At 41.8% G+C, this 25,723-nt stretch overlaps 1 protein-coding gene across 8 annotated transcripts in view; it reads right to left on the bottom strand.

Moving 5' to 3' along the window:
- Nucleotides 1-18,123: 18,123 nt before the first annotated feature.
- Nucleotides 18,124-25,723, bottom strand: part of ACSL3 (acyl-CoA synthetase long chain family member 3) — a 62,756-nt gene continuing 55,156 nt past the window's right edge. For 7 of the 8 annotated variants that reach the window (XM_085587660.1, XM_021553711.4, XM_021553710.3 and 4 more), the window contains 2 exons: nt 24,426-24,583; nt 18,124-22,238 (listed from right to left, as the gene is read on the bottom strand). In XM_085587660.1, the coding sequence (XP_085443786.1) occupies nt 22,075-22,238; nt 24,426-24,583 (322 nt within the window). In that variant the 3' untranslated portion in view covers nt 18,124-22,074. Of the gene's footprint in view, nt 22,239-24,425; nt 24,584-24,783; nt 24,977-25,723 lie in introns of those variants that run through there. The other variant, XR_014957309.1, reaches the window with a different exon arrangement.

The raw sequence follows: 25,723 nt of genomic DNA, 5'->3' as shown, positions 1-25,723 counted from the left end.
TACTAGCTACTTCTTTTTGATGTCTCTTTCTTTCTTCCTTTCAGATAAATTCTTTTTCCCAAACTTCAGAGAATTTTCCCTGAAATTTCACTTACACATCTCTTATGCTTTCAGCAATTGCCTCTCACATGTTCCTCTTCACCTTCTTTGCACCCATCCCAAACAAGGCTGTAAGAATAATCCTTGTGCTGTTACCACCACCTTCCATATTCCCCCTTTGGAAAACATTCCGGCCAATAAAGCAGAGCAACAGCCAGGCACTCCAACAATGAAAAGGTCACAACGTAGTTGTTGATGCCAGATTTTTTTTCTCAAGGTCCCTGTCTCCTAGAGAGCCTTTTGTGGCAGCAACCTCCGTCACCAAAGGACGCAAACGTTGAGGCTCGAGGCATCCCACGGGGCAGGAATTCACAACATGGCTTAAGGGATCATATAATGTGAGCTCTTTCTCCAAATAAAAATTTGAGGACAGTCAGAAAACTGAACAAAGACAGAATCTATTATGAAGACAACATGAAACCTCCTTAGAGACCCAGATGACTCTGCAAGCTGCCATGGAAAATATATGCCTAACCCTTCATTACAGGCATAACCCATGTTCTGATGTGGCATTTATCCTTCTTGCCCCAGTTAGTGAGTTAATAAGACTAAAGACACCAAACAACTGTTAAAGGGCCAGCTCCTATGGGAAGCTGAGCCTGTTTGATGAGAGTTTTTTCTCTAAAAAGTACCCAAGTATGTGGTTTTTAGAGTTATCATCTGAGAAAAAAAAAAAAGAATAAGAAAAGAGAAACAGGAAGCACAGAGGAGTCGGGTTCTTTTCTTCCTGCACACGCACACTTAATGGAAGTAATGTTTGGTAATTTCCTACTAGGGGAAGAAGGGAGGGAGAGTTTTGCCATGCAAGTATGAACTTATTTTTGATTTAGACCTTCCAGACACTACATTTGGCAAAGGACAACTAACCGATGGAGAGCATACAGATGATCAATATATTTCACCCACATATTATTTCAATTAAAGTAAAGTTGGAGCTGCTTTTGACACCATAAAGGAAGACATGATAAATTAGATGTTTGTGGTCCTGATCTGGTCTTGCATTTAAGGATTTGCCACGCTGAGAGCTACACACTGACTTTCAGTCCTGCTGCAAAACACACACCTTCACTGAGGACCTGAGCCAAAGCCCCCTAAAGTTACTGGCAATGCCTCTCCTAAACAAACATCAGCACCTGCTCCTTTCAAGTTCTGTGCAGCTCAGTGAAGCCTGTGAGTATGTTGGAATAAAAGTCAGTCCAAAAGCAGCAATTCACTCACTCCCAGAGTAGGCAATGAGGGGCAGAAGGAACACAAGCCACGTGCCTCCTCATTATTAAGTGTACTAACAGGATGAAATTTATGACCTTTACTACGTGCTTCTATGCCTCATCAGTTCAGCCACTTAAGTGAAATTAATCTAATAACACAAATTTCTTGTGCTGGGAGGCCCAGCATGGTAACACATGGCAGATCACCACCCAAAAAGGCAACAACCACTGTGTCCACAGCACAAGGGCTGGGTTGGCATTTGAGCCACTGGCACATGGCTCTAGGTTCAGTGTCATTTTCCATCACTCTCCCTTATTTTTCACACTGCAGAAATGGATGACATTCTTCATAAACTTGACATGAACAATTTCTAGAGGAAGATGGCAATTTCCTCAGTGTCATCCATAATACACTGTGTTGCCAAATGGAAGTAATGGTCTGATCTGTTATTAAATATAAAAAACTTAGGAAAATGCTACAGCTCTGCCTTGTTACCTTACACCCTTCACTGGGGAAAACATGCAAATATAACTCCAGAAGAAGCATGCATCAGCCTTCTCTCCAACTTCAGAGTTTAGTTTGCTTCAATTCAAACTTTATTTGACCTTCATAATAGATCCATATTCATGAAACTTAAAATTTCTCAGGCCTTCTCTGCTCACAGGGCAGCAAAAAAATATATATTACTTGCTTCTAATAAATAGAAGCAAATACAGGGTTTAGCAGCCAAGGTGACCACCTCAACTCACAGTCTCAGCTCTAGCAGTGGCAGGAGATTTCCCAGAAGCCATGTCTGGAGTGTGCAACTGCTCTCCAAGCACACAACAAAGATCTGTAAAGGCAAATTGGTTTCAGATCCTGAGAGATGACAAGCAACAGAAAACCTCAATGATATCTGTAATAACAGTTCAGACTAAATTTAGCATTTACTGTAAGGCATGTTTTGTGAGAGTCTTGGAGTTTTGGAGATTCATTCCTTTTCAACCTCTAAACTGAATTTCAGAAAGCTAGGAGTGACTGGAAACAGGGTGAAAACAGATAATTATCATGATAGCAATAACAAGAAATTGCATTAAAAAATACAAACTTTTCTGTGGTTAATGAGAATCTGAGTTCAAAGTCATCACAGCCTCAATTCTGTTTCCTGTAGCTAAGACAGGTTACAAAGTTATTTTACCAAGATAGATTTCCATGCAATAAAATGAAGTCTATACTTCACATTACCTTACCCTTTTCTTTTGATGTGACACAGTGAATGTAGTAATGCTTGCTTTGAAAATACATTTTAAAATGTTTCCTTTATTTTTTCTTCTGCCAAATATAATTATCTGTTGGATGCACTACCTTTAAAAACAAAATGAACTCAAAGCTTATTTTGCTTTTGGAGTCAAATAGATTTCTCTGTATGACTCAACTGTGTTCAACATTATTTGCTTCTATTTGGATCCAAAACAGCAAGCAAAGTATTAAATTCTGGATGCCACCAAAAAAAAAAAAGAAAAATAATAAAAAAAACACAAAGAGGTCAAGAGCCTTCAAACGTGATTAGCAGTGTTTAGGAGAAATTCACTGACAAATCCAAACACACAATTCTTTCTGTTCAGCACAGAGAGAGTTCTTGCTCTCCCAGATATTAATTGATCCTTATTTAGGTCCATTCATTCTCCCTGAACATCTTCTAGCTCTAATCTACTCAGAACTAGCACTGTGATTTACATTACTGAAGGCTTAAAAAAAAAAATAGATAAAGGGGTATGAATCGATATTTATAGGGCTTTTGAAAAATTCCTCTGCATGCAGCATGAAGATCTCAGTTTTTTCTTTTTTTGTTTTTTTTTTTTTAATCTTAAGACTTTCTATGACAAGAGAAATTCAGCGATGCCAGTAATTGCTAAGCATAAGAAATAAAAGGGACAAAACCACTGAAAATATTCAAGTGCTCAACTGCCATAAATTAAAGATCATTGGTAAAGTTAAGAGATGCTTGCCCAGGGTAAGGTGGAAAGCTTATGGAGACACTGATAAACATCTAGCTGTCCAATTAAGCACAACCAGAGATCAAATAGGAAAGCATGCATGCATTCCCTGTTAGAAATGTTAGAAAATATTTTGTTAGAATGGGTTCACAACAGTGGGATCCTGCTGCCTTTGTGAGGAGGAGCAGCTCCACATCACCTGTCACCACTTAGACAAGCTCATGTCTCAGCCCAGGTAATCTCTTCCTCCTCCTCAGTTCTGTGGGCTATGGAGAAGCCCAGCATGGTCATTCTACTTTGAGCTTTTTAGGAAAAACAATATTTGGAAGCCAAGGAGAAGAGGGGAGCCGGATCCTCTGCCATGAAATGAACAGGGCAAGGTTCACACGTGCAGTGACTTCACTTGCCCATGTTCAGAGGCGTAACCATTCTCAAAGTTGGTCACACTTCATAGAATTTGAGAAGAAAAACAAACAGACAAAAATTCAATCATGAGGGAAACCACAGACTCTGAAATCAAGGAGACAGCTCTTGCTTAGTCCTACCAAACCACAGCATTGCGGGTTTCATTTTCATACATCAAGAGATAAAAACGTCAACATTTAACAATGCAAGTTCTGCCTCAGACATGCCCAGAGCCCCCACTGAATCCAGCAGGATTTTAGTGAGTGCTAGGAATACAACTGCTAATACAAGGCAGGATGCCAATCTGGCTTCCAGCATGGTCTGTGTCTATTTTTCTGCCCTAAGATTAAAATACCTGCCAGTACTGAGGGCTACTTCACACCAAGTTCTACCACTCTTGAAAACACGGCATTCAAAAAATGTTGGAAACAGAGAGGGAGATTATCATGGCATTTACTACAAAAACAATTCAATCCCTTTAGGAACTCACACCATACAGTAGAGACTACAACCTGAGTGTCACAGTGATCTTCCATCCTCCCGAGGACACAAAACACATGCAGGGGGAGATTCACTCCTCTCCCAGAAATAGGTGCAGGCAGAGATGAAAGGAACAGACAGTGCTATCACAGTAGCACACATCCAGCCCAGCCAAAGTGAAAGCACTTGCAAGGCCTCAGAGGAACAACTTTTACATTTTTTTCATTGTTATTTCTTCCAATCTCACAAAATTAGTTCACAAAGAAAGAAGCAGCCCATCCTTGTTTCACAGCCATGTCCGGATAACATCTTAGGTCACCGTGACCTTCGGCGCTTGTGAGATTTTCATTTTCACATGAGCACCAGATGCTGAGTCCTCTCCCTCTGATATTCACTTTTCTACAACATCAGACACTCCACACCATGTGTGTTTGTAGCACTCCCTCTGAGTTTAGGTTGTGAAACCTCCCCATTTAACTGTAGCTGCTACAGCAAACATCCATTTATTTCAGCTCTCAACCCTGTTGACCTGAATCTTCATGGGATTTCAAATACAGCTTAGATTACATCACTGCTGTTCTCAACAGCAGTCCCCTTTCAAGCTGAAGCAACTAAGATAGCACTTCAGTTTGATCTATTACATCTTGGCATCTGTTGACTGTATTCACTTTTTAGAGCATTCACTTTTTAAAATACTCAGAACAGTTATTTGTATTCTTGTTCCAAAAGTGGGCTTTGGAAACACAACAAAAGGAGCAAAATAGCAATCTGGGGTGTAAAAGAGCAACAATAGGATGAACCCCAGGTGTACAGCAAAGAGGACAGAAAGTATACAAAAGAGGCAGCATCTTCTCCAGAGGGAGGGGTTCTGCAAGGCAGAGGAGGGAAAGCAGTAAACTGTGATTTCTGAAACCTGAAACTAAGATTTGTTCCTGTGATTCAATATTTTAGTATTAGTCCTCATAGCCACAGCTGTGAGTGTGCAGGGAAAGGGTCCCTAAATGCATAATATAGAGAATGGGTTATAAGCAATGCAGGATCATGCCAGCTCTAACAGGACAGCATTTCTTTCTCCTTAAATGTTAGGAAAATTTATTTCCTTCAGTTCACACAAGCACTCCTAATCCAGCCTTGCATGGACAGCTGATGGGTGTGAATAATCTAATCCTCCACCCCCAGGACCTTGGCTAGTGTAACAGCCCCTCAATCCCTCCCATACCTCCTGCATGAAAGACATTTAGAAGGAGTTCCAAGAGACCTGGAAAAGCCCAAGGAAAAGCTCTCCTGACATCTCCCTCACCATTGCAGTGAGTGCCCACCCTGCAGGTGAGGTACAGCCAGGGGGGTTCACGTGGCATCAAACTGAACCAAGTGTGCAGCCCTGGGAGTCACTGCCACATTCCATGCTGGGCCTGTGCCCACGCCATCCATGGAGAACTGTCCCAGAAATGGAGAGCACACATCCATAGTGCTGATCAAAGAAGTCCAAACTAAATTCCCAAATGGATTATTAAAAAATTACACCAAAAAAGAGAAATGTAGCAATATAAAAATGCCTGCTCTAGTCAGGGGTGGTTTACTTGCAAATAATAAAAAAAACCCAGAGGAGATGTATTTTTCAAATGCAATCCATTATATCTCAGTGGGCAGACATGAAAAATTTTTGTTAAAGCAAAGATAACCATTGTTTTGATGGAACTGTGCTTTTAAAACTTAGGGGAAAACTCTCTCTTCCTCTCTTGGCTGCTTGTAACATGTGAATAATCAGCCCAAAGTAAACAACATGTGGTCTTGTGTGGTCTTTTCATGTGAGGTTGGTATTTCACTTGAAACTAGGAAGTGACAGGAAGTGGGGAGTTCTGAGCAGACACAGGAGACCCTGTGCTTTCCCAACAAGCTCTGGAAATGTGTTTGGAGAAAAAAAATCATTCCTGCTGCAGATGGGAAATGCAAAAAATTTACATCTAAACACATAGAATGAATAAACATTTCTTTGAGTCACGTGCCGAAAGAATTCTGCATAGCCTTACTTACATTTCCCAACTCTTTCATGAGCTCCAGCGTCACTGAGCACAAACCACCTCTTAAACTGAAGTGTTAAAGGAGCTCCTGAAAGCAACAAAAAGCAAAAAATTGCATTATTTGTAGTGCAGTTCTTGATGTGTGGTGGCTGCTCACATAAATCACCCGCTCGGGGAAGAGGAGCAGGCCTGGCAGCCAGAAAGGCTCAGCAGAGCAGGGGCTGTGCTGCCCTTGCTGCTGCACTGCAGGCAAGGAGCCCACTAGGTGCTTTCTTCAGCTCCTGAAAGAATGACGAGTGTTGAACACGTGCTGCCCCTTGTCACACACCATGGGCTCTGGAGCGTTTGGGTTGGTTTTCTGAACCCCTCCCACCATGTCAGGGGATGCACCCAAAGCATCAGCTCTGAGTTTTCCAACTGCCTGCTCCCTTTCCCTGCCCCAAAACCTCTGTCCCACATGGCCTCTCCATATCCCCATCAGTCCAGCCCTCCCTCTGTGTGGTTTTGACCTCCATCCTACCCAGCCATTCAACCCAGCTCAGCCAAAGCCCAGGAGAGGTTTGCTCCCTCCGGGCACCCCACAGGATTTGGCTGGCTCCCTGTGTCCCACGGGCTCAGCTCTGTGCTCTGTGCAGTACAAAGGCAACAGGACTCAGCACTCTCATGCACAAAATCCTCCCACTGTGAACTGGAAATGCAAACTGGAAGCCATTGCTTTGAATACTGGGACTCCTGTGGTCCTTGCCTCCATTTCTGGGCTTATCACCTCCTGTGTTAAACATCCCACCACCTTCTCCCTCTGTGAATCTTGTCCCTTGCCTTTGATTTCTCTCAGATTATCTCATTTTCACCATCAGTCCTTCAAAAAACAGGTTGCCAAAGCATCTCCTTAAAATCTCTCTAAAATCAACCTACTATCTTGTAGGGTGGTAAGTGAGATAGAAAAAAGATTTAAAACACTAAAATACTATCAAAAATACTCATGTGCACTCAGCACACATCCTTATACTTGTCCACATCTTCTGTCTTTTTTCTGATATTACTGACTATAAACACAATGTGTCACATCAAACCAAATTGCTGTGTTTGTGCTGGGGCAGGACTGTGTTTTTCTGGAGCAAAATACCTCTCATTTTCCTGAGCCCTGAAAGAGCAATCACACCCCAACCTTTGGGAAGCACTCTGGGCTGGGACAGCTCTGCAGGGTTCCAAGTGCTTTCCCAACACCTCCCTTCAAGAAAGAGCTGCCCAAACCCGCTCCTTCCTTCTCCCCAAAAATAAATTCTCTCTGCCAGATTTCCCTGGGGCGTAGCTCAGCACCTTGCTCCCCACACCACCAGCACTGGGGCTGGTGCAAGGCACATTCCAGGAATGCTTCCAGCTCCTAACTCTCCTCCTCCTTTTCCTGAAAGTTCACCCATGCTTTAGTCAGATATTTTTATTTTAAATAGTTGCCCGTTCAAAACCAGAGAGAGGTGCATCTATTCTGGAAGGTTCCCTGCCCAGGTCCTCATTGCTTGGTATATCCTATTAGGATTGGAGTGCAGACCAAGGAAATATTAATCTGAATTCATTTGCATTGTAAATAACAGATTTAAATGAAAGAGTGAATGCAGATTTAACAGCATTAAGATTAGCCAGCAGCATAAGCAAAAAGAGAACCATGAAAAAAAAATCACAAAAAAAATTTAAAAGCTAGTTCTTTGGGATTAAGGAGTTTGACAATTAAGCTTTATGATTCACTGCTGAATCAACCAACAAGTCAAAATATGTCATTATTTTTTTCTAAACCCAAGAACTAACAAGAAAAACAAAATAAACTCCAATCAATGTTTTGGTCTATTTTAAAGACTTTTTTTTTTTTTTTTTTTAATATTAGGATCTGAAGATTACTACAGAACATAACTAAAATGTAAAGAGCACAAGATGTCAGTGATGAACTGTGCCAGGGTGCAAGTTTGACATGATAAGGGCAGAACCAACTTTTTCTGTTCTCCTTCATGATGTGGGGATGAATAAAAAAAAATTAATCTCTTCCAGTTATGAGAAGGCCGAAAAGCAGCTGCAGAGTCACTCAGACAGGCACAGATCAGAAATCCCTGAGGATAGCACAGCCCTTAGCTCCAGGGCCAGCAGGCTCTGCCCTGCCTCTGCTGCAGCACCTCTGGCTCCTGCAGCTCTCAGCAGGCAGGGCTGAGCTGACAGACATTACAGGATCCCAAAAACTCCTGGTAGGATGCTCACAACCCCCCACTACACTTCATTTTAAGGAAAGAAAAATCTCTTTTATTACAGACACTCAACCAGCACAGGCACAGCCTGAGAGCTGCTCAGTTCCACAGGACACAGCAAACCCACACAGAGATCATTCCCCGCTGAAGTCGCTGGCTTGTTTGTTTTTCTGTAAGGTGAATCATTCTGCCCTTTGGGTTTAATACCTACATCCTTTTCTAGAAAAGATTCCTACCACCTCAGCTCTGTAAATTGCCTCAACCTCATATCCCACTGATGTCAATAGAAACAAGGGTTGGTCACCTCTGTGCCCCAGAACACCACAAATCTGCCCTTTGCAGCCTCCTCCAGCTCTCACAGCTCAGTGTTTGCTGGTCCAGGTACATCTCTGCCATCAGCTCCCTCTCAAACACAACTCACAGGAATTTTCTTTGGTATTCAACCAACCACAACAGGTTTCCTGCAGCTGAGAGTTGTGATAGATCCTGTCTCATTAGAATTTTCAGTGTAGGAGAGTTTAGATCATCACTAAAACACAAAGTTGTCTTTTTAGGTGTTTTGGTGTTTGGCTCATGACTTTTTATCCTGACGCCCATTACTCATTTCAGGGTCTGATGAAACTCAGAAAGAAAAGACAATTAAACACAGACATTAATTTGGGTACCCAGTGCTCAGACACTTCCAATAAATTGCCCTATGCCTTGCTGTAATTTAGCTCAGGAAAGCAGCCATTTTGCTAAATTAAAGATATTAGAAGCCTTATGAGTAAAGTGATCCTAGGCTTTGCCCCCTAATTTATTAGAATTTTCATTTAATTTCTCTTATTTTACTCAGCCCTTCATTTCAGAACTGGTCAAGTGACAACCACATAGGTTCATTATCCCACGGAAAATTCCACGTGCCAGGCCAGTGGCACAGACTGCAGCAGCACCTTGAGAGCAGTGACTCCGGCATGAGGGAGCTGCAGATCCCAGCCCGGGTTGCCATGGCTACCAGCGATGCTCAGGGACATGAGATTGCCATGGCACCGCGGCAAGAGAGGCCACGGGGCAGGGGACACACCCCCGAGTCCAGGTGCCATCGTTTTCATTAATAAGGGAATGTAATGCAGCCAATTACACAGGTAATGCAGATTTCTGGGGTCATTCCTGTAGGGCTAAACTTAGGAGAGGTTCTAATCCGGCTTTAAAAACAAGTGGCAAAACCACACGAAATCCAAAGTATATTGGATTTCTATTGTTATTACAATAAAGAGGGGACAATTACTACGGACTAAACGTAAGTAAAAACTGAGGATGTGAGGATCCCTTGCATCTACACGAACTCCATACTACTTTCTAAAGATGAAAGGTGGAGGCTTCCTTCCCATGAGGCAGATACAGTGCAAGGAAAACCGAGCAAGCAGCAATCTCCTCTGTACCAGGATTTTAAATATTGGACATTTGTCCGCGGCTGGGGGTGCTCCGAGCTCAGTGTGTGTGACTCGCAGGCGCTGCTGAGCCGGGCCGTGCCGTCACCTGCCCCGTTTGATGAGCCACCTCCAGCACTGACACTCCCCTGACCCAGCCCAGCCACCATCCACACCCTGCCTCCATTACCAGCGCCTGATGACCTCCCCCCATCGGCTTTCCAAGCGCTCCAGAAGGATCCCAGGCTCCTGGAAGAAAACAGAGCATGAGAAAAAAGCTTCCAGCTCCTGCAAGCAGTCAAATTAAGTTGAGCCCATGGCTTTTGCATGCTTCAGGTAACCAGGAAATCAGAAAAATCAAATCCTAAATCCATTGCTTTAATCATTTGGGGATCTGAGTTGGGAATTTTGAATTACAACTTGCTAGGAGTTGGCAGGAGCAATTAAACTTTAAAAAGCAGACATGACCACAGGCTCCCCTGTCTCCACCCGTTTCTCCCTCGAGTGCTCACAAGTTCTCTCTCCCTGCTTACATCCATAGCTGGGTCCCTCCTCCTTCCCTGGAAGCCCAGAGCACAACCCCTGCACTTCTCAGCAGCTTTCCCATTTCATTCAGAACACAGACGATCTGAGCCGAGGTTCAGACAGGGGCACAGAAATTGTCCATCCTGACTAAACTTTTGGGATCAGCATCCCAGGGCTGGGGCAAGCTCTGCTGCAGAGGCTGGCCAGCCCTGCTGCTCTTCAGCATGGACAAGGTCAGGCAGACAGAAAAATCCCAGCCAGCCTCATCTCACCCCATTATTTTGCTCTGACTAAAACACTTATCTTTGACCCTACTCTCCTCCTAGGATGCACATCACAGCACTTGTGAAACGCTGCTGCTTCTGCAGCACCAAAGCCTCCGTGGGGAAGCCAGCCCTGTAGATGTGAGTGTGAGCAGAGCTGCAGTGCAGGGCTGCGTGTCCCAGCTCTGCCCTGGGAGCTCCCAGTCCGTGCCCTTGCCCTCGGCAGGAAGGGAACGGGCACAGGGAGAGGAATGCCAAGGCTGCTGCAGGAAGCCAACAGAGCAATAAATGTCCAACCTCTACTGCAGCAACCAGATTGTTCTTACCCTCAGGTACGTTTGTGTCAGATCCTATTTCAGCTGAACTTGATATTAGCCTTCAGAAGGTAAAATAAAAAAATCCTTACATCTATGAAAAAAAAATATTGCATGGAAATAAAAAAGGGATAAAAACTCCAAACCAACACATTTTGTTGAGGTTGGTGTGATGATACCTGGGTGTGAGAAGTGGAGATTTCTGACTTGCACCCTTCATTCTGTCACTGGACACGTCACTGGCTCCAGGACTGGGAGGAAAACATGACTGGGTCACTGCCCGGCAGGAAGACGACCTCCAGCGAGGTCAGGGGCTCTCCCCTACAGCAGCAAAACTACAAAGGATGGATTCAGAAGAGATAAAGAATTTTTTTTTTATTTTGCTCTGCTATTGTGAAATACACAGTCAGAATCTTTTCAAAATAAATAAAGTAGGACTGGGAAGATAATTCTTTGCAATAATGAAAGGTATTGCTTTGCTCTTGATCCGAAATGTGAGGGAATCAGGTCAGAACCATGGGTCTTTGCTCTTGTGGGAGATTCCCGAATTCACAGGAAAACAAATGTCACTGCTGCTCACCAAGTCATCCTGCAGTCACCAAGTCATGCACGGAACTGCTATCGTAACTGAGTCACTGAGAAATACAAACAGTTCCCACAATTTTCCTGAAAAGTTGGGAGGTTTTTGGTCTAGTGACTGAAAAGAAAAAACCAAGCCAGCTCCAGCACAAAAATTTAAAAATAAATTTTAAATTATATTTAAATAATATAAGTGTCTATTGGCATCCTTCACACTTTCTGTCAGCTGAGCTTTCTTACACTGCAGTTTCAGGGAACGAACACACTCGGACTGTGCCCCAAGATGTTCATACAGCTGCTTTTTAAGGCTATCACACGGACCAGCAGAGAAACACCAGTAGAAATTTTTTTCTTTGAAACTGCCAATACCAACACTTCAGTTCATTAGCAATAAAATAAATTCAAGTAAATGATCCAACCTCCCATGGTCTGAGTTACTGATTCCCTCAGTGCTGCAGGAGCATCCACCCCCAGAGTGGCTGCAGTGACAAGGGGCCCTGTGACACTTGTTTGCTGATGTCCCCAGCACCCCACGCTGGCTGGAGACCCCATGGCTAAGGTGACTGACCTGTACAGCTGCAGGGGAGCCAGGCTGCTCCAGCCCCCACCTCTGGAAACACCTCCAGAAGTGATGCCTGCTCACACCAAAAACTCCTGCAGACAGCTTGAGGTATAAGCTTCAGAATAAAACAAATGAAGAGGGGGATAATTAAGAGGATTAAAGTTTCAATATATTTCAGAAAAAATTGGACAAGACTTCTGTCAACTCAGTTAATACAGAAAGTCTTTTGCTGCAGCTAACACGTGCTTCTGATTTTAAAAATGATTTATAAATTAGGAGTAAGATACCAGATGTGGAGATGATGCAAGCATTTAAGATGCATCAATCTTTAAAACTATGAGAAAGGTCTTGGCAGCAAAATCAAAACGTTTAAAAAAAGGGCGAAAGGATACTAATTGTTTATTAAGGGGAGCTGGGAAAAAACCAAAGCAGGACTGTGACCAGTGGAAGCTGGGTATCGCTTTCTGCAGCCTCTGCTGAAGGTTATCACAGTGTCCTCCCCTGTGTAAAGTCAGTGTTTAGGAGGAACAAGCTCAGTTCAGGGGCTGCTGTCAGGAGGAAAGGGTTCCCATGGCACTGCCAGCATTCCCCTGGCACTGCCAGCACTCCAGCAGACAAGGGAATGCCCAGACACTCACACAGACACAGGCAGAAGGGAGCATGGAAGAGAAGGAACCAAACAATTCTTAAAAGAGGTGTTAAAACAAAAATCTGAAAGAAGCCAGGGGCTTGGCTGGAATCTCAGCCCTAAGAGGGAACGAAAATGTGAAATGGTGTCAGCATGTGCTCCTAAAGAGACTTTCTAAGGCTTTGTCACACTGAATCAGCACAGGATTCTTCAAACCACAATGGGCTAGAAATTTCTATCACGATAAAGCTGTTCTGAGTACTACTGGAGCTTTCTTGAAAAAGTAAATAAACAAAGACAAGCATATGGAAATAATTATAATTCAAATACTTGGAATTGTTGGAGTGCAGCTTTCAGCTATCCCAAATTGGTCTGGGACCTAAAAACCCATCCAAACTTTTTCTAGCTAAAGCTAGAAAAGAGGGAAACAAAAAAAAATCACTAAGAACTCTCTCCTGGCATAAAGAGGTGGGAGGTTCCTGGGCTCTGGCACACACTCCATGGACAGCCTGGCACCCCGGGCACCCCCCAACTTCGAGCAGGGAGCAGCCCTGGAGTGGCACAGCCAGGGAATGGCCCCGCAGCTGGGGTGACTGAGCAGGAATTGCCTGTGCACACAGGGGCCAGAGCACAGTTCAGAGCAGAGGGGCAGCCAGTGCTCCCCAGCACAGAGGGGCAGGGAGAAGGGCTGAAGGGGCAGCATCCTGGCACCAGGAGCACATCCTGTGCCATCACATGGCAATTCAGAACCCTGTGTAATATTAACTATGGGACATTTATATTAATGGAAAAAGAAAGGTGTCAGGATAATGTAAATTTGTTTTTCTTTTTCTTTTACTTTTCTTTTTTTTTTTTTAATCAGGTTTTCCATTTCCCACTGAATTGAGGCTGCTACAGACCAACAGAACTGACTATTCACAAATTCTCAAGCCAGAGACTGAGGACAGCAAATCTTTGCTTTCATGGCAGGCATTTCTCAAATGGAGTTTTTTCTCTCCACCAAATCAGCTCACCCTTCCACCAGGACCAGAAAGACAGAGTGGGTACTCACCTGCACAGTGCCCTGAGCACAGGCTGCTGCAGGTGACACTTCACTGTTCCAGCATTTCAGAAAAAATCCTATCTAGAAAACTCTGCCAGTCAGGCCTTACAGAGAGCATCATGTCTCCTGTGGAAGCAATCCATTTTATCTACATCTTTTTGTAAGTTCTGTGAAATAATTTAAAATGACAAAACATCAGTAATGGAAAAAAAAGCACACCAGAAAGATCTGATCAGCCCGTGGTATAATGAAAAGTTACTGGTAGAAAATAAAACTGGTAGAAGGAAATGGAAAAATGGTTTAAAAGCAAGTATCCCTTAGTAGCACTGGGAAAAATTCTGGGGAAAGTACCAAATCTCATCTATTTATGAAAACATTAGGAAAATTACTGCAAAACACACACTCCCCATCATCAACTGCCCTCAACCAGATCTGTCACCTGCAGCAGCCTGTGCTCAGACTTCAAATAAGAAGGAAAGACATTTCTGAGAGTAGTTTTAGCACATTTCACTTATAACATCCTTGGAGAGACACCAAATAATTCAGCAGGAACCACCTCCCCCCAAAGCTCCACGGTGGTCTGCACCAGGAAGGGACAACCCAAAGCCTTCTGGCCCAAAATCTGCCCAGGTCAGGCACACGATGTTTGCCCAGCCTGTCAGCCCGTGGGAGTGCAGAGGTACAGGCACGTATCCCACTGGAGCTGCACTCAACCCACAACTTATCAACCCCTTTTGATACAGAAATTACTCTGAAAAGTCTCCCTTTTTTGATTCTCCTATTGTTTTACAGCTCTTGTGCAACTTTGGCAAGAAGGGGAGGGAAGAGGATGTGATGCTGAACGGGCCAGATTGCTCACTGGCATTCTCAGCCTTCCTGCTAATTCTGTTCCACTGCTTTAGCTGGAACAGACCAAGTCCTGAATTGCAACAAAATGGAGCAAAATAATTTCCAAGAAACCTGGCAGAAATACCTAGTAAATATGTGTGACATCCAGAGAACTGATGAAACATAAAATGCTTAATGAGTTTCAGCAAATAGCTTCTTTACAGCTTGTTAAACATCCACAGCCTATCTTCCAGCTATGCTATGTAACAGAACTACACTTTCCAAATCATTCTTCAGCCTTGTAAGCTATATGCTTAAGATTTACAAACTATGCAAATATGGTACTAGAAAATGTATCAAAAATAGAGTGTGCTGAAAAATTCTGGATTCAAATCTTATTTAAAAAAAATGGATCTGTATCTGACACGCACTATTAAGATAAATACAATGAATTTTATGGGAATTTGATATTTCAGAATGATGCTTCCTTCTCCCTTAACCTCTCTAGGAACCTAAAGTAGCAGAAACTCAATGTAAATTTACTTTATGTAAGGAAACTCACTCAGTGTAAGTCTACATCAAAATGTCATAATTTCAGAGGAATAAAGGTCACCAGCCACCAGGCTCGTTGCCCAATACTACTGTGATTGCACATCAACGGGAAGCTATACAAGCTTTTCCATTGAAGTTTAACTCTTAAATTCATAACATTGCCTCTCAATTATTGGCAAAAACCAAACAACTTACCCAACCTTGCTACCAAAAGAAGGCATTATAATTCCACAGAAAGAAATAAACACATACTTGTAATAAAGTAGGAAAGGCTACAGTGGAATTCATGGAAATTCAGGGACTAGGGATTCAAATATGGTAGGTGATTTTTCCTGCTGTTGCACTTGGCAATGCTGAGTACCCCTGAAGTCTGATATAAAACATCTTTTTGAGATTTCATGCATGACAAGCTGCCCTATCCTTTTGGTATGTGTGCTCCCATGAAACTGAGCCCACCCAACTCCCAACAGGGAAACAGTGTTTGCTTTGAAACATAAATTTTAAGGAATTTAGATTTTAGAGGAGTTAAGATTTTAGTTAGAGATAAGCCTTACTAGAGTTAATTAAAATAAATTAGTAGGCCTTGATGAAGTTAAGAGTTAGTAGTTAACTAATAATTGATTGCTTGTCAGCACAATGTTTAGTTAGCTGGGTTTATAATGAAGAATACAGAAAGTGACAAATAGCTTTTAGGAACAAAAGACAATTGTGGGCCTCCTCTGTTCTGAAACCAATTGAAGACAAGCAATGGGAGTTCTACCAAGAGTCCATTTGTCATATTTGCATTGAAAAGGTAGAAAGGTCAGAACAAGGAAGACTTCATTTACTTCCTCATTTTGAGACCCCTCCCCATGAAAGGGACCACCGACCCATTTCAAGGAACAAACTACGCATGCTTAATAGCTTTTGAAATGACTAGCATACGAAGTGGGGAATGGGATGTACCAAAATTATGAATATGGATTTGTATTTTGGAAATTCAATACTTGTATGGATAAAAAGACTCTCTAATCACCTGGAAACTGTGGTGTGGATTTGGGAGCGATCCCACACACTGCCCGGCGTAGAATAAACACACATTTTCTAACTTTAAACTGTTAGAGAGTTTTTCGTCTGTCACAGTTGGATATCAGTACTACATCAATATCCATATTTTTTAGTAAATCAGCTTTTCTACCAACCACCTTGTACTGGGGACCAGGCAGCAGTCTGGGGATGCCCATCCAGAACCAGCTGTATATGGAAGTGCCCTGATGGCCAGCCTGTGCAAGGTCTCTACGTTGGGCAGGGAGGCAGCTAAAGTCGAGCCTTGTTTGCACATAAAGCAGGTATGAAATGCTGAAGCCAGTCTATATAATGAAATCTGGGATTCAAATCATAGACACTAGTTGCTAAAAGCCACAGGTATCTATTTTAATCATAGCTAAATACTTACCAACACTCTCTGAAACACTCAGCCACCCACAGCTGCAGTCCCTACAGCCCCACAGCTGGATCTGTGCCAGACAGCCAAGGGCAGACACATCCCACTGCCACCAGCTGTGCCCTCAGCCCCAGCTGTCCATGTGCAGAAGCTGCCCTGCCTGGGAGCATCCCCCCGTTTCCCATTTATCACCGGCACCTTTCTTCCCAAAGCAGAAACTTTTGTCCCACTGGGGCAGCACAGAGAAAATGCACATCTGCCTTCTGTTCCCTGTATTGCCAAGGGCAGACAAATGCCCCTGGCACCAATTCAGGGACAGCAGAGCTCTGGCTGCAGGAGAGCCCCAGGGTGAGCAGCGGGGTGTTCCAGCCCTGCCTGGGCCAGCAGGGCAGGACAGGCTGCTGGAGCACAGCACAGCCTGGTCTCCTCTCACCTCCAGCACCAGGAGAGAAATCCTGCACACACAGAAATAACAGCGGTTTAGAAATATTAGTCCCAAATATTACAATTGTTTTTTTAAAAAATTACTCACTTTTTCAACTCTTTGGGTACTCCCTTTACCTGCTGTCACCCCTGGATTTTTGTAGACAGTAACAGCAACTCAGATTTATAATGTTTTTATTTGTATTTTTACTGTGTCTGTTTTGGATCCCCATGCTTCTCCAATGGCTACATTAAGATATTTTCTGATACGGTTACATTTATCCTTCCTGAAATTAGTTGCTAGAATAAATACCTATTATAATAGGTCTGAACTTGTTTATTTCTCTTTACTAAAGATACCCCTAACAGCATTTTATTAGTAATAAATGTCTAACGAAAAAAAAAAAAAGAAGAAAAACAAAAAACCAGTTAAAGTGAATCATATCCTAAATGATTGAAATAAGTTTTCAGTGTTAAACCCCCACAAGTATTTTTGAAAGAGTATAATAAACAACTACTTTGGATATAACTGAATCCAGAGGAAGCTGGAGCCTTCTCATGGCTGGTTAAAGGGAAAAACAAAAATATCAGCTATACAGCAAGGAGGATTTGACATTTTGTCAGCACTATGACCCTGGGCATTTGGGGAACCTGTAAACAGAGACACAAAAAAGGGAAAAAGAGGCTTCTGTTGAGGTGCCTCCAGGCTGGACTGTTACCAGCAATGGTTTGTGAGCTTGTAATAAAAACTTGAAATTTAAGTGCTTAAGATCTCTTCAGAAATCCAATTACAACATCTAATAGTATCTGACCCTTCAAGAAAATTACACACTAAATACAAGTCCTAGCACACTTGGACAGGAAAAAAAAAAAGTCAAACCTAATGTATGACCTGATGCAAAGCCTACAGCTTTACATCAGGTATTACCCACAGCCAGTGCTTTTAAAAGCAGGTAAATGCAGATCATATGCAAATAAAAATTGACCAAACACTATTAATTTTCCTGCAATGAAAATCCAGGCTAACCTGGTAATTCCTGCTCTTGCATTCAGTCCAAAATGGTCACACTTATCTCAAACATTTGACAATAATGAACACATTTCTATATTATCAACTCTGTACCACTGAAAAAACTGGATGTAAAGGGGCCCAATTTGTGAAATTAATTTTATTTTGGAAACATGATATCCAATTACAAATAAATAATTCATACAATATAACTCAATTAGGGTATACAATGTTCAGGCAGTTCATAGTAACAACCAAGATCACATTGAAAATGAGTTTACATTAAATAACCCATTACAACAATATACAGTTGGTCATTCAATTAACGTTTCAGCCTGATCCAAGGTGTAGGCAAGTTGAAAATTGTTCCTCTTACCAGTAAAGAAACAGATGTACATGATTTTATACCAAGTCCAAAGTAGTTGATACACCACAGTAATAAAAATTAAAAATGCTGCATTGCATCACCTAAACATAGTTTTAGTACAGAATAAAAAGGTTGTGAATTTTAGCAGGACAAAGGTTATTGCAAAGGAGTTTTATGTCCTATATCAATTTCTTACCAGCTTTACAGGATGTTCCTAATGTGTGGTTTGGATTCCATACCCATGTCTGCATCCTGTCTGTACAGCAGTGGGATGTAGGGACCTGTGATGTTCTTAGCCCCAGTCACACATTGCTTTTCACTGCCATTTCAGCAGAATCTTTCCCTGCTCAGCTACAGCTCCCCTTTGAGGTGTGCTCCTGCCTCTGTGAATCCTGCAGCAGCAAACTCACACTGTCTTTTCCGACATGCAACTTCTGAATTTCTCACCTACCCCAGAAACCTTATGCTCTGCAAAGAACACTTACATCTAGATTAAATGATAGCCTAAAGTCCTGAAAATTTTTTAAATAATTGTGAAATTTAAAGGATATTTGCAGCATCCCTGGAATTTCATGGCCAACCATTTTAATAATGAAATACATAGATTTTCACAAGAGAGTAAGTAGTTACAATTTTCAACGATTCAGAGACCTGGTAAGTTTTTATTTACAAAAGTTTTGTTAAAAATCCCCCTCTTTTGGGGGCCCTTCAGGTGAGGTATATTGAGAGCCCCTTGCTCTTAGTTTGAACTCAAGATTGTTTAAAGTTCCAGCTCTTTCCATTACAAAATCCCCCACATGACAGAGACCTCTCCTCCCAAGCACACACTCCTCAGCCCCTGCACAGCTGCCCACAGCCCCTGGACAGAGCAGTGCATTCCAGCAGGTACTTTTGTTCTTGTCACACAGAGCATGGGAAGACACAAAAAAACCCAAAAAACCCCCCAAACCAAATAAAAACAAACAAACAAACAGAATAACAAAGAAAATGGAGGGAACTCCCAGCTGGCAAGCAGTGCATCTCTGTAGGGCTGGAACAAATCCCTCCAGAGCTGTTCTCGTGCTCAGCGATGCAGAAGCACAGGGGGGCAGCCAGAAGGAGCAGGGAGGGAGCCCCACACCTGCCTGAACATCCCAGCACAGCCCCCAGCACCTCCAGCATGTCCCTCACTGGGACATGGAAGCACTCACAATCCAGCAGGAGTGGAGTCTGTCTTTTGCTATAAATCAAAAGAAAAAAACCCACACCCATCATGAAGTTTTTTAAGTCTTTCTATCTCCAGCGCTGAGACTAAACTTAATGAACTGCTTTGTTTTCACATTCTGTAGAAGAAATAAATGTCCACAATGAATCTGATGCCTAGTGAAAGAGGAACTATATATATCACATCAATTTTAAACATAAAAAAACTGAACTGTGAAATTAAATGCACAGTTAGACTGCAACCCCATCTTGTGACTGGATTAGAAGAAAGAAAATAAAACTACTATTTCCAAACCATTTTAAAAGTTTCCTTTACGCAATTTCTCAAAAGGGGATTTAAACCCTTAGCAGAACAAAATACTAACTCCAGATTTGTTTAACCAAAAGCAGATTAATTTTCTTAAATCTGCTGCACAACGCACCAAGTGATATACATAGTACTTGAGCAATTTATTATTTTTCACTAAAAATCACAAAAATATTTTCACAATGTACAGTGTGTACTGAGTTCTATTTAAGAACCTGTTGATGGAGCACAGATACAAATGTAAGTGTTAGTAATGTCTAATACATGGTGTGACACTTCCCTACACCCTTGGCAATTTTTCCACATTTGGATTCTTCAGTCATTTTTCAACATTTGTCTTATGTCGATATGCCACAAGGTTTTCATTTATGAGCTGAATGTTTAAAGGCAGTAATCTCAAAAATATGGTTCTGATTTCTTTTTGTTGCTTCTATTTCCATTTGATTATTTACACCAAAATTTATCAAATTTTAACAGTTTGTCATGGACAGCAGCAGGGGAAATCCATAATTAGCACAAAGCACCACATCATTTCATCAGGGAACCTGCTTGATAACTTTCAACTCCTATGAATCTGCTTTCTATAGTCAACAGAGAGCATTAATTAAAAAAAATCTTTCAGAGGTTTATAAAAAGATAATTTGCACATCAAATACCTCCCAAAAACTCATATCACAAAGACAATCACCAGGAACTGCCTGTCCCAAACTAAGCTTCTGGCCTTCAGCATTGCTATGTGCTACCACAGCAGGGCACTGAGTAAGCATCAGGACCTTGAGTTTTAGTACTACAAGTAAATGATACACAGGAGAGTAATCTCCAAATTAAAGCCATTTTAGTATTTGCTTCATCACGAAGTTGACTGATGTATGCCTTTTCACATTCTCATGTAACCCTGAATATTCTTTCCAGAAATATTTTGAAAATAAAATTCACATCTGAAACAAATCTGAATGCTCTCATTCAAGATGAAAAGAGCCCCCATATTTTTTTCAAACAATATCAATGAATCTCTATTGAAACAGAAATTGAGACTCCTTCCCCACAGTAAGAATTAGGTGTAACAAACCAAGCATCATAAATAACTCTGGCTGACAAATGCTTCAACTATCTGTTTCTAAAGCAAAAAGTACTACACAAAATAACAGAGAATCAAAGGGAGATTTTTAATGGCACAAAGGGCAGCTAGGCACTGTGTGAGCTGAGAACATAACTGTCATTATGACTTTAAAAATCCCCCCAAGGAAGATCTGGGTTGCAGCTAGAGCAGAGCAGGGGTCTTGCCAAACCTTAATAAACGAAGGAGGAAATCCACTCTAATGTCCAAACCTAATGACAAAAGACAAAGGTTGCTACAGTCCCTCTGTTAAAAGGACACAGTCAAGTTTGTAAAGTATGAGATGAAATTAATTATGAGAGTTCATATTAGCACTACACAATTCAGCTCTGGATGAAATGGTCATGAGCTATTTAAAAAAGGAGTTTCTGTATCTGAGAGATTATTCTTAGGTTTAACTTCTGCTGTGTTAATAGCATCTTCTGTATTAAAGGAGCTTTAACTAACACCTGCAAAAGTACCTGCCTCGAGGCAGAGCTGTGCCATGACCATCCTTCCATTTTCAGATAAAAATAAAAGTAACCATTAGGCACATATCAAAGGTGCATTACATAAGCTGGAATGTCTAACATTTTCTCCCTCAGATTTACACAGAAAAACAGCACAGCAGCAAATAACCTGGTCCTCTGTTCAACAATTACCTTGTTACAAGCATTTTCAATGTACATAATGTCACAACATCAATACCTTCTTATCTTTAAATAATTAGGTAAAAAAAGGCCCCCAGTATAACCATTTCTTATATAGCCAAGTTCTCTCTATATACATCCAAATTTTAAAGATACAAATAAAACATTATACAGGATTTATAAATGTTTAAAAACTTGAGGCTTCAGAATCATGGTTTCCCAAAAAGACCCGGGAAAATCCACAGACTGAGAAGGTAGCAGAGAAAACTGGAAAAAAGGAGACAGACACAAGTTTGCTGCCGTAACATTTTACTCAACCTGCCAGTCATCGTGGAGATGTCGTTAGAAAGAGCAGTTTAAGCTGGAAATGAGGAATGGTGGTTTTGAGTGTTGATCTCAAGTGTCGAGTCGAGACAGGCAATTCAAGTATTTCCTGTTTGATGCAAGCCCAGCGCAGCAGCGGTGCAGGAGGGTTATTTGACGGTTTTGCCGTACATTCGCTCAATGTCCGTTTGATAGAACGCCGTCAGCTCCTTGCGCTTCAGTTTGAACGCGTCCGTCACCAGACCAGTCTCTGGGGTCCAAGGATCAGGGCTCAGACGGATCTTTACTGGGATTTCAAACTTCTCCAGGTTTGCTGTGAAAAAGAAACATTTTTAATGCAGAACCTAAATGGAACCATCTTCCTAAAGTTAAGCACAAAACCAGAAATCATAGTCTCACGCATGTGACCCAAATGAAGAAGTGCTCCTCCAACCCCCATGGTTGCTTTCACAAGCTGTGGGGTCACAAGCAGAGTGACAGGATCTGCTAGTACCTGTTGTCCAGTTTCCACAGAAATACTGGAATGAAGCTGTTCAGGTTATCTCTGCAGCTCCCTAACTTTTAAAAAATCCCCAGTGCATGGGAATTATATCCTCAAAGCAGACTCTGCTCTATCAGCACCATGGTACCCATCATCTGGAGTGAAAATCTTAAAATCCATACTAATTAGGTTAGAAAAAAATGGGGGAGCTTGTTTTTCCCCAATAGTTCAAAATTCGCCAAGGGAATTAAGTTCATATGGCAGCTCTTCTCTGTACTGAAAGAGAACAGTGCTCTCCATGTTATACCTTCAGCACAAAACACTATCATTTGCAACAATTTCTGCTGTGGTTTCAGATATGAGAAAAAAATAACTTAAGAAAGTAGCCAAGAGATAGTAGTAATGAAATCCTCTCCTTTCAAGTTGAATTTCAGTAATATACACAAATGTATACTTATCATGTGCAACCTGCTATTTTTAGATTTTCCTGCCCCCTTTTTTTCCTTTGGCATTAGATTATGAAGTTTGGGTTTGTTTTTTTTTTTTTGCTGCAATTTATCACTATATGCCCATAGTATTTAAAATTAAAGCCTGTGATACCACAGTGAAAACCAAAACCAAATATAAAATAACATCAAAATAATTGAATCAAATACTACCTTTCATCAATTTTTAAAAAGTATTTAATTCTCTTTAGAATAAGGTTGCACAAAACATGAAAGCAACTTTGTACATGCTCCCATCACAGCAGCTTCTGAGAATTACTTTGGCCATGTTCTCCATACAGTGAAGTAAACCAGACAAGGAAAGAGTGGCTGTAGTGTTGAGACTGCACTCCCAGGAGGGTGCTCCTGGGATGGGAGCTGGCAAATATCTTTAATATCTTTAATATATTCACAAGCAATATGGAGAAAAGTTTAATATTAACAAGCAGAAATTGCTGGAAGCATGTAGTTATCCAGGGTAGAAAGGATGAGGACAAAGTACAAAGAGGAACAGATGTACATTGTGATACTGAGCAACTGCAAAACAGCAACAAACTTCCATTGCAGGAAAGTGCCAAGAGATGAGTATGTAAAATTATATACCCCGATGATAATTAAAAAAAAAACATTCTGTGGCCATAACTGATAGTGTTATGAAAAAAGCTCAATGCTCAGAAATGGCCAAAAGCAAAAATAAGGCAGAAATTATTACAAAGAGCAAACAAAATATCCCTGTGCCACTGCTTCATTCTGCACCAGAACAGCCTGACAGAGTATGGACAATTAGCATGAAAAAGATACTGAGGGGGAAGAAGAATGCACACTGCCAGAATCCCTGCCAGAACCAGCACTGGGACTGCTCACTGCCCTCCCAGAGCAGAGCTCAGCAGCTCAGCCTGAACTGGCAGAGGGAAGGCTGGGACAAACAAGGCATTTCTTCACACAAACACGCCAAGAAGCTACAAACTCATACAAGACACTATGGACACTGGTACAGAATATCGGAGTCATTTTCAAATGTGGCTAGAAAAGGAAAATCTTCTGAAAATTATTAACTACAAAGATGCTGCTTTGGTTTTGAAAATCCTTCAGAAGCAAGTGGAAGCCAGAAGAGCCCCTGTCACCATGGTTTATTTCAACTCTGTACTGGTATGTAGCATGTGAGACTATCTGATACCAAATGCTTATTATGATTATGGATCTAGAGCTGGCCCACACTGGTTTTGGACCAGCAGCAAGGGCAACAAGGTACTACAGGACATCTTAAATTAAAGAAGACCACACATACACATAGAGAGAACTGTACTTGTAAAGCTTCACTGTAAAAGCTTGTAAAGCTTCATTGTAAAAAGCTGCATGAAACAAAAGGACTGACTCCACTCATGTTTTCTTGTTGGGGATTTTTGTATGAAAATCTCACTTCATACAGGTTCAATGAAATATACACATTCAATGAAATATTTTACAGCCTATGCTTATCTATTTCACAGACATTGCAATCCACAAGATTGATACCACCTACCCAGCTACTCACCTGCCATGGCAGCCTCAGCTAGCACCTTCAGAACCTCTTTTTCCATCTCAGGACTGTTACAGATCTCTTCCCAGGTTCCTTTAAATCCTTTTTTTCGGGCTAGTTCTGCGAGCTCCTTTTGATTTGGCACAACAAATCCAATGACATAAGAATGGAAGCTGAGAAGCACAATATACTTGAGTGTGAATCTGGCAAAGTAAACAACTCTTCAAAAATAACGTTTCAAGTTGGGGGATTTACACTTCATACAGAGATATTGCTCTTAACAGCTGTCTTTTGTTCACCTGATAATCCTCCTGAAATAGTTCACAAGTTACCTCTGCCTGCTTAAAAGTAAGTAGAAAGAGAAGCTACTTACCTTACAGTAACTGGATTGCTTCAAGGTGTGCTGTCCATATGCATATTCCACTGTGTCTCATGCCCAAAGCTTTGGGAAGCAGCACCCACACGATGTCACTGCGCCCTGCCTCTGCTCATGCTCTGCAGCCCGGAATGGAGACTGGTGTGCGGCTTCCCTACCTCAGTTTCCTCTCAACTGCAGAGTCCAGTTACTGTAGAGGAGTAGAGGACTGCAGTGAAGAGGGGTTGGACAGCAGATTGTGGAATGAGCATATGCACAACACATCTCAAAGGATGCCTGCTTCTGTAAGGGAAGTGACTTCTCTTTCTCTTTCAAGTGATTGTCCACACACCCACTCTACTGTTGGCATTTTTTTTGTCTGCTCCTGACATGCCCAGAACATAGGAAACTGTGATCTCAAAGTCTTTGGGCCCTAAAGCACAATTCACTCTGAAACAGGTATTCAAAGCTTTTCAGATGGCGTTTAGGTAAAATTTGCACAGAACCTCACACAGCAGCTTGACGCATTCTAACAAAGCAGATCACAGAGCCAGAGTTGAAAATGATCTCAGAAGAGCTCCTAATCAATTCACCTGCCCTGAAGCAGGGTCAGATACATCTAACAGATGTTTGTCTACATATTGCTTTAACATCAGCAAGCACTAATGCCAACACTTCATCACTCGTAGCATGGATAAGCTGCTGCTGATGGCAACTCCAGACTCTACCTCTTTGAAATTTACCTCACAATTGTCAGATGTCCCTCTTTTCCACAGAAGCTATTGATGCATTCACAGATTTTCCTTGTCACCTTTTTAGTCTTGCTTCCTTTCTTAGGTTTATTTAGATGTATCAGCAATGCCCTTTCCTCCTAATTCATGCCGTCACAGGTCTCTGCCCAGACATTGCCATTTTTTTCCTGGACTCTTTTCATGAGGTCCATCTCTTCAGATGTGCT

The sequence above is a fragment of the Lonchura striata genome, chromosome 9 (assembly GCF_050655825.1).
Source record: "Lonchura striata isolate lonStrDom1 chromosome 9, ASM5065582v1, whole genome shotgun sequence".
Lineage (NCBI taxonomy): Eukaryota > Metazoa > Chordata > Aves > Passeriformes > Estrildidae > Lonchura > Lonchura striata.
The sequence above is the reverse complement of the archived record's forward strand: the minus strand, read 5'-3'. Positions and strand labels throughout refer to the sequence as shown.